The sequence below is a fragment of the Salvelinus namaycush genome, chromosome 36, assembly GCF_016432855.1.
Source record: "Salvelinus namaycush isolate Seneca chromosome 36, SaNama_1.0, whole genome shotgun sequence".
In the NCBI taxonomy this organism is placed as follows: domain Eukaryota; kingdom Metazoa; phylum Chordata; class Actinopteri; order Salmoniformes; family Salmonidae; genus Salvelinus; species Salvelinus namaycush.
The window spans coordinates 25919805-25929664 of record NC_052342.1 but is presented as its reverse complement, the minus strand read 5'-3'; the positions used below and the strand labels follow the sequence as shown (position 1 = coordinate 25929664).

Below are 9860 nucleotides of genomic sequence, written 5' to 3'. Positions count from 1 at the left end.
TGTGTGTGTGTGTGTGTGTGTGTGTGTGTGTAGATGTAACATGCTCTGGTTATTCACTGTGTTATTGATGCTTGATAGTTGTAGAATTGGCCGGTGAAAACAAACGCTTCAAGTTATTGTGACACGTTTCCCCTCAGTCTCTCTCTTTCATTCATTTTCTTTTCTAAAATTGTATCCCTCGGTCTCTCCTTCTTTCTCTCTCTGTTTCCGTCTCCCCTTCGTCTTTAAACAGAAAGAACAGTAAGCGTTCTGTTGCAAAGTAAAGCAAAGATTTGTAGCAGTAGTAAAATAGTTCATTATTACTAGAAGAGTTATTATGAGGAAGTTCCTCACAGTCCCATAGAATCCCATTAAGTCTCACTGTACCGTAGAATCCCATTAAGTCTCACAGTCCCATAGAGTCCTATTAAGTCTCACTGTACCGTAGAATCCCATTAAGTCTCACAGTCCCATAGAGTCCTATTAAGTCTCACTGTACCGTAGAATCCCATTAAGTCTCACAGTCCCATAGAGTCCCATTAAGTCTCACTGTACCGTAGAATCCCATTAAGTCTCAGTCCCATAGAGTCCCATTAAGTCTCACTGTACCGTAGAATCCCATTAAGTCTCACTGTCCCATAGAGTCCCAGAGTACATCCCTATGAAAGGTCAAAACTCTAGCAACGTCCATACGTCCAACAGCTTGGTCAATACATAAGCCATATAGCATAAAGACTTGTTGTAGACACAACGGCCCCGGAGACTTGCAGAAGAGACGAGCGAAACAGCGTTCTCGGTAGCCACGGAAACTGTCTTTACGGCGTAGCTGGTCCCGACTGAGTTCCCCTTGCGCCCCCCCCCCCCCCCCCCACGACGGGGAGAGCAACAGTCTGTATAACATCACCAGTGACATCGTCGGTAAGATGTGGGGGGGGGGGGGGGTGGTTTAGGTCTATGACATCAAACATGCGACATCACTCATGACATCACTCATGTCTCTCATGGCTTTGCGTTTGCTAGGAAGGTACCGGTAGTTAGGTAACCATGGAAACCAACAAATTACAGCCTTCTACAGTTGTGTAGTGACAGAGTCGTCGATGCCGCCGGAGTCCTCTATGACATCACAAGGCCCCACCCACCCCTCTCCCAAAACCCTGCCCCCTCCTCCTCCCTCGAAGACGCTCTCGCTGGAGTCCAGGAGGTGGGAGCTCGAGTCGGCCATATTGGAAGCACAGTGCAGGGATTGGCAGGGACAGGGAGGTGGGAGGGGCAAGGTTAGCAGAGAGTCCCTCCCATTGGCTCGTCCGGAGGAAGCAGGAGGGGCTCCGACCGGGTTAGTATGTCCGACCTGGTTCAGGTGCATCTCGCTGCGGGTCACATGACCCACCGAACCGAGGTCATATGACCCGCGACCTCTCAGGGGGCGGAGCAAGCCGTCAGAGATGGTGTAGGAAGGAGGAGATTGGCCAACGGAGAGGGGAAGGGGCGGGGCTTTGCGTGAGAACAGTAAGCCGAGGCGCTTAAAGGAGTCTGTTGTCTTATTGGACGTCGCCGACGACAACTGCTGGAGACGACTCCGAGTGCGAGCGAAGGATAAGGAGACGGAGGTGGAGGAAGAAGGGAAAGAAGGGAAGATAAAAGAAGAAGAGGACGGAACGGCTTCTCTCCTCACCCCGTTGCTCTTTGGTTTACCCTCTTCCTCATCTTCCTCCCATCCCTCCTCCCCCCATCCTTCCTGCTCCTCTTCCTCCCTCGTCATGGATACCACTTCCATTCCTGAAATACTCCGGACCAGCGCGGAGACGCCATATTTAGGCTTCTTCTTCTTCTCCATGCTTCCTGTCGGGGTCAGAAAGGTCACGCCCTTTGACCTCTTGGCTCCACTCCCCTCCTGCGACCCCAGGGAGGGGTCAAGGTCAGGGTCAGGCCCCCCTTCGTCACTGGTTCCTCCCTCATTTCTAAGTGTGGCTTCACTGCTGGAAGAGAAGTGGCATCTGGGGGGCCGGCGGTTACCAAGGAGATCTAACACCTCGTAACGGAAACTGGAGATGTCCTGCTTCAACTCCTGCAGTGGAGGAGGGAGAGAGAAGAGAGGGACAGGTTAGGGAGAGATGAGAGGAGGACAGGGACATGTTAGGGAGAGATGAGAGGAGGACAGGGACAGGTTAGGGAGAGATGAGAGGAGAGAAGGAAGGACAGGTTAGGGAGAGATGAGAGGAGAGAAGGAAGGACAGGTTAGGGAGAGATGAGAGGAGAGGGACAGGTTAGGGAAAAATGAGAGGAGAGAAGGAAGGACAGGTTAGGGAGAGATGAGAGGAGAGAAGGAAGGACAGGTTAGGGAGAGATGAGATGAGAGGGACAGGTTAGGGAGAGAGGAGAGATGGAGAGGGACAGGTTAGGGAGAGAGGAGAGATGGAGAGGCACAGGTTAGGGAGAGATGAGAGGAGAGAAGGAAGGACAGGTTAGGGAAAGATGAGAGGAGAGAAGGAGAGGGACAAGTTAGGGAGAGATGAGATGAGAGGGACAGGTTAGGGAAAAATGAGATGAGAGGAGGGACAGGTTAGGGAGAGAGGAGAGATGGAGAGGACAGGTTAGGGAGGGATGAGAGGAGAGAAGGAGGGACAGGTTAGGGAGAGAGGAGAGATGGAGAGGACAGGTTAGGGAGGGAGAGAGGAGAGAAGGAGGGACAGGTTAGGGAGAGATGAGAGGAGAGAAGGAGAGGGACAGGTTAGGGAAAGATGAGAGGAGAGAAGGAAGGACAGGTTAGGGAGAGAGGAGAGGAGAGAAGGAGGGACAGGTTAGGGAGAGAGGAGAGATGGAGAGGACAGGTTAGGGAGAGATGAGAGGAGAGAAGGAAGGACAGGTTAGGGAGAGAGGAGAGGAGAGAAGGAGGGACAGGTTAGGGAGAGAGGAGAGATGGAGAGGACAGGTTAGGGAGAGATGAGAGGAGAGAAGGAGAGGGACAGGTTAGGGAAAGATGAGAGGAGAGAAGGAAGGACAGGTTAGGGAGAGAGGAGAGGAGAGAAGGAGGGACAGGTTAGGGAGAGAGGAGAGATGGTGAGGGACAGGTTAGGGAGAGAGGAGAGATGGAGAGGGACAGGATAGGGAGAGAGGAGAGGAGAGAAGGAAGGACAGGTTAGGGAGAGATGAGAGAAGGAAGGACAGGTTAGGGAGAGATGAGAGGAGAGAAGAAGGAACAGGTTAGGGAAAGATGAGAGGAGAGGGACAGGTTAGGGAGAGAGGAGAGAAGGAGAAGGACAGGATAGGGAGAGAGGAGAGAAGGAGAAGGACAGGATAGGGAGAGAGGAGAGGAGAGAAGGAAGGACAGGTTAGGGAGAGAGGAGAGAAGGAAGAACAGGTTAGGGAGAGATGAGAGGAGAGAAGAAGGAACAGGTTAGGGAAAGATGAGAGGAGAGGGACAGGTTAGGGAGAGATGAGAGGAGAAGGACAGGTTAGGGAGAGATGAGAGGAGAGAAGGAAGGACAGGTTAGGGAAAGATGAGAGGAGAGAAGGAGAGGGACAAGTTAGGGAGAGATGAGATGAGAGGGACAGGTTAGGGAAAAATGAGATGAGAGGAGGGACAGGTTAGGGAGAGAGGAGAGATGGAGAGGACAGGTTAGGGAGGGATGAGAGGAGAGAAGGAGGGACAGGTTAGGGAGAGAGGAGAGATGGAGAGGACAGGTTAGGGAGGGAGAGAGGAGAGAAGGAGGGACAGGTTAGGGAGAGATGAGAGGAGAGAAGGAGAGGGACAGGTTAGGGAAAGATGAGAGGAGAGAAGGAAGGACAGGTTAGGGAGAGAGGAGAGGAGAGAAGGAGGGACAGGTTAGGGAGAGAGGAGAGATGGAGAGGACAGGTTAGGGAGAGATGAGAGGAGAGAAGGAAGGACAGGTTAGGGAGAGAGGAGAGGAGAGAAGGAGGGACAGGTTAGGGAGAGAGGAGAGATGGAGAGGACAGGTTAGGGAGAGATGAGAGGAGAGAAGGAGAGGGACAGGTTAGGGAAAGATGAGAGGAGAGAAGGAAGGACAGGTTAGGGAGAGAGGAGAGGAGAGAAGGAGGGACAGGTTAGGGAGAGAGGAGAGATGGTGAGGGACAGGATAGGGAGAGAGGAGAGGAGAGAAGGAAGGACAGGTTAGGGAGAGATGAGAGAAGGAAGGACAGGTTAGGGAGAGATGAGAGGAGAGAAGAAGGAACAGGTTAGGGAAAGATGAGAGGAGAGGGACAGGTTAGGGAGAGAGGAGAGAAGGAGAAGGACAGGATAGGGAGAGAGGAGAGAAGGAGAAGGACAGGATAGGGAGAGAGGAGAGAAGGAGAAGGACAGGATAGGGAGAGAGGAGAGGAGAGAAGGAAGGACAGGTTAGGGAGAGAGGAGAGAAGGAAGAACAGGTTAGGGAGAGATGAGAGGAGAGAAGAAGGAACAGGTTAGGGAAAGATGAGAGGAGAGGGACAGGTTAGGGAGAGATGAGAGGAGAAGGACAGGTTAGGGAGAGGAGAGGAGGAGGGACAGGATAGGGAGAGGGAGGAGGGACAGGTTAGTGAGAGATGAGAGGAGAGGGACAGGATAGGGAGAGGAGGAGGGCCAGGTTAGGGAGAGATGAGAGGAGAGGGCCAGGTTAAGGAGAGGAGAGGAGGCGTGACAGGATAGGGAGAGGAGGAGGGCCAGGTTAGGGAGAGATGAGAGGAGAGGGCCAGGTTAAGGAGAGGAGAGGAGGCGTGACAGGATAGGGAGAGGAGGAGGGACAGGATAGGGAGAGGAGAGGAGGAGGGACAGGATAGGGAGAGATGAGAGGAGAGGGCCAGGTTAGGGAGTGGAGAGGAGAGGGCCAGGTTAGGCAGAGATGAGAGGAGAGGGCCAGGTTAGAGAGAGGAGAGGGCCAGGTTAGGGAGAGGAGAGGAGGCGTGACAGGATAGGGAGAGGAGGAGTGACAGGATAGGGAGAGAGGAGAGGAGGCGTGACAGGTTAGGGAGAGGAGGAGTGACAGGATAGGGAGAGGAGAGGAGGAGTGACAGGATAGGGAGAGATGAGAGGAGAGGGCCAGGTTAAGGAGAGGAGAGGAGGAGTGACAGGATAGGGAGAGGAGGAGGGACAGGTTAGGGAAAGATGAGAGGAGAGGGACAGGTTAGGGAGAGATGAGAGGAGAGGGACAGGTTAGGGAGAGGAGGAGGGACAGGATAGGGAGAGGAGGAGGGACAGGATAGGGAGAGGAGAGGAGGAGGGACAGGATAGGGAGAGGAGGAGGGACAGGTTAGGGAGAGATGAGAGGAGAGGGCCAGGTTAAGGAGAGGAGGAGTGACAGGATAGGGAGAGGAGGAGGGACAGGTTAGGGAGAGATGAGAGGAGAGGGACAGGTTAGGGAGAGGAGAGGAGGAGGGACAGGTTAGGGAGAGGAGAGGAGGAGGGACAGAGAGAGGAGAGGAGGAGGGACAGGATAGGGAGAGGAGGGACAGGTTAGGGAGAGATGAGAGGAGAGGGACAGGTTAGGGCGAGGAGAGGGACAGGTTAGGGAGAGGAGAGGAGGAGGGACAGGTTAGAGAGAGGAGAGGAGGAGGGACAGGATAGGGAGAGGAGAGGAGGAGGGACAGGATAGGGAGAGGAGAGGAGGGACAGGTTAGGGAGAGATGAGAGGAGAGGGACAGGTTAGGGAGAGGAGAGGAGGAGGGACAGAGAGAGGAGAGGAGGAGGGACAGGATAGGGAGAGGAGGAGGGACAGGATAGGGAGAGGAGGAGGGACAGGTTAGGGATAGGAGAGGGCCAGGTTAGAGAGAGGAGAGGGACAGGTTAGGGAGAGGAGAGGAGGAGGGACAGGTTAGGGAGAGGAGAGGAGGAGGGACAGGTTAGGGAGAGGAGAGGAGGAGGGACAGGATAGGGAGAGGAGAGGAGGAGGGACAGGATAGGGAGAGGAGAGGAGGAGTGAACGGGGGAAGAAGAGCTGCTAAAAGATATGTTGGAGGAACTGTAGGAAGTACTTGACATACTTAATGGATAGAAAACAGGGACATGTTATGATATGTTGGAGGAACTGTAGGAAGTACTTGATGGATAGAAAACACACCTTAAAGTTTTCCTCGGTCAGGCCCTCGTCCGTCTTGGCGCTGCGTATCATGGCCGCCACGTACCTCTTCACCAGGCTGCGGATCACTTCCTGTTAACAATGACATCACTTCCTGTTAACCACATCATAGTTGCCAGGGAGACCCCTGACTGCCACTTTTTCAGACGAACACTTTATTGATCCATACAGACTGAAACGTCTTCTGACCCGCCAACAAGACTGCTGATTGGATACATCTGGACTACACCTGTTAGTACACCATAGATTATCAGAGATCCTAAGAGAGAGAGTTGGTAAAACATACTGTGTTTGTCTGTGTGTGTGTGTCCCCTGGCAGAGTGTGTTCAAGAGACAGAGAGAGAGAGAGAGAGAGAGAGAGAGAGAGAGAGAGAGAGAGAGAGAGAGAGAGATAGAGAGACAGAGAGAGCGAGAGAGAGACAGAGAGAGACAGAGAGAGAGACAGAGAGAGAGAGACAGAGAGAGAGAGAGAGAGCGAGAGAGAGAGAGACAGAGAGAGAGAGAGAAAGATAGAGAGAGAGATATTTACTGTTCATTTTTGATTGTTTGACTTGAATTGAGAGAGAGAGAGTGAAAGGAAAGAGAGAGAGGGAGAGAGAGAAAGATAGAGATAGATATATATATAGAGAGATAAATATAGAGATAGATAGATAGACATTGTAGATAGATAGATAGATAGATAGATAGATAGATAGATAGATAGATAGATAGATAGATAGATATAAAGAGAGACATTATAGATATAGATATATAGATATAGAGCGATAGATATAAAGATAGATATATAGATATGAGAGAGACATTATAGATAGATATATAGATAGATATATAGATATAGAGATATACATTATAGATAGATATATAGATATAGAGAGATACATTATAGATAGATATAGAGATAGATATATAGATATAGATAGATATAGAGAGAGATAGATATAGAGAGAGACATTATAGATATATAGATATATAGATATAGAGAGAGACATTATAGATAGATATATAGATATAGAGAGAGACATTATAGATATATAGATAGATATAGAGAGATACATTATAGATATATATATAGATATAGAGAGAGACATTATAGATATATAGATATAGAGAGAGCCATTATAGATAGATATATAGATATAGAGAGAGAGACATTATAGATATAGAGATATAGAGAGAGACATTATAGATAGATATAGAGATATAGAGAGAGACATTATAGATAGATATAGAGAGAGACATTATATATAGGTATATAGATAAAGAGAGAGACATTATAGATAGATAGATATATAGATATAGAGAGAGACATTATAGATAGATATATAGATATAGAGGGAGACATAGATAGATATATAGATATAGAGAGAGACATTATAGATAGATATATAGATATGGAGAGAGACATTATAGATAGATATATAGATATAGAGAGAGACATTATAGATAGATATATAGATATAGAGAGAGACATTATAGATAGATATATAGATATAGAGAGAGACATTATAGATAGGTATATAGATAAAGAGAGATACATTATAGATAGATATATAGATATAGAGAGAGACATTATAGATAGATATATAGATATAGAGAGAGACATAGATAGATATATCGATATGGAGAGAGACATTATAGATAGATATATAGATATAGAGAGAGACATTATAGATAGATATATAGATATGCAGAGAGACGTTATAGATAGATATATAGATATAGAGAGAGACATTATAGATAGATATATAGATATAGAGAGAGACATTATAGATATATAGATATAGAGAGAGACATTATAGATAGATATATAGATATAGAGAGAGACATTATAGATAGATATATAGATATGCAGAGAGACGTTATAGATAGATATATAGATATAGAGAGAGACATTATAGATAGATATATAGATATAGAGAGAGACATTATAGATATATAGATATAGAGAGAGACATTATAGATAGATATATAGATATAGAGAGAGACATTATAGATAGATATATAGATATAGAGAGAGACATTATAGATAGGTATATAGATAAAGAGAGAGACATTATAGATAGATATATAGATATAGAGAGAGACATAGATAGATATATAGATAAAGAGAGAGACATTATAGATAGATATATAGATATAGAGAGAGACATTATAGATAGATATATAGATAAAGAGAGAGACATTATAGATAGATATATAGATATAGAGAGAGACATTATAGATAGGTATATAGATAAAGAGAGATAAGTTATAGGTAGATATATAGATATAGAGAGAGACATTATAGATAGATATATAGATATAGAGAGAGACATAGATAGATATATAGATATAGAGAGAGACATTATAGATAGATATATAGATATGCAGAGAGACGTTATAGATAGATATATAGATATAGAGAGAGACATTATAGATAGATATATAGATATAGAGAGAGACATTATAGATATATAGATATAGAGAGAGACATTATAGATAGATATATAGATATAGAGAGAGACATTATAGATATATAATACCTGATAATGTTGATTCTGTATCAGGCTGTCTGCATGACGCTCCTGGAAGGAAATTATATAAAGTTAAAGCACATTATGTACCTCTCTCTCTCTCTCTCTCACACACACACACACACACACACACACACACACACACACACACACACACACACACACACACACACACACACACACACACACACACACACACACACACACACACACACACCTCACACCTCACACACCACCCACTCATAGTATGCAGTATCAGATGGATTCTTAGTGTTACATAATCCAGCCCACATTAAGATGTGTCCCAAATGACCCTATATTCCCTACATAGGCCCTGGTTAAAAGTAGTGCACTACGTTATTGGTACAACCTATGGGCCCTGGTTAAAAGTAGTGCACTATGTAGGGAATAGAGGGCCATTTGGGATGCACAAGGAAATCAGGCCAGGCAGGTTACCATCAGAGAAGAGATCTGATGGGCTGTGTGTGTGTGTGAAAGAGAGTGAGAGAGAGGACAGAGAGAGAGAGAGGACAGACAGAGAGAGAGAGGACAGAGAGAGAGGGAAAGAGAGAGGCGGGACAGAGAGAGAGAAATAGCGGAGAGAGAGAGGACAGAGAGAGAAATAGAGGACAGAGAGAGAAGACAGAGAGAGAGAAGACAGAGAGAGAGAGAAGACAGAGAGAGAGGACAGAGAGAGAGAAGACAGAGAGAGAGAGAGGACAGAGAGGACAGAGAGAGAGAGAAGACAGAGAGAGAGAGAGAGAGAGAGGACAGAGAGAGAGAGAAGACAGAGAGAGAGAGAAGACAGAGAGAGAGGGAAAGAGAGAGGCGGGACAGAGAGAGAGAAATAGCGGAGAGAGAGAGGACAGAGAGAGAGAGGACAGAGAGAGAGAAGACGGAGAGAGAGAGGACAGAGAGACAGAGAAGACAGAGAGAGAGAGGACAGAGAGAGAGAGAAGACAGAGAGAGAGAGAAGACAGAGAGAGAGAGAAGGCAGAGAGAGAGAGGACAGAGAGAGAGAGAAGGCAGAGAGAGAGAGGACAGAGAGAGAGAGAAGACAGAGAGAGAGATGACAGAGAGAGAGAGAAGACAGAGAGAGAGGACAGAGAGAGAGAGGGAGAGGACAGAGAGAGAGAGAAGACAGAGAGAGAGAGACAGAGAGAGGACTGATGACAGAGAGAGGATAGATGACAGATGACAGAGAGAGAGGGAGAGAGAGGGAGGGAGAGCGAGAGAGGGAGAGAGAAAGAGAGGGAGAGAGAGAGGACAGATGACCGAGAGAGGACAGATGACAGAGAGA

The 9860-nt window shown here is 47.1% G+C and overlaps 1 protein-coding gene across 1 annotated transcript in view; it reads right to left on the bottom strand.

Moving 5' to 3' along the window:
- Window positions 1–1048: 1048 nt before the first annotated feature.
- The window catches only part of LOC120030518 (short transient receptor potential channel 5-like), a 57849-nt gene continuing 49037 nt past the window's right edge, over window positions 1049–9860 (bottom strand). The window contains exons 4-7 of the mRNA XM_038975925.1: window positions 8570–8611; window positions 6030–6119; window positions 1745–2044; window positions 1049–1540 (exon numbers count right to left, since the gene is read on the bottom strand). Coding sequence (XP_038831853.1) covers window positions 1049–1540; window positions 1745–2044; window positions 6030–6119; window positions 8570–8611 — 924 coding nt within the window. The remainder of the gene's footprint in view (window positions 1541–1744; window positions 2045–6029; window positions 6120–8569; window positions 8612–9860) is intronic.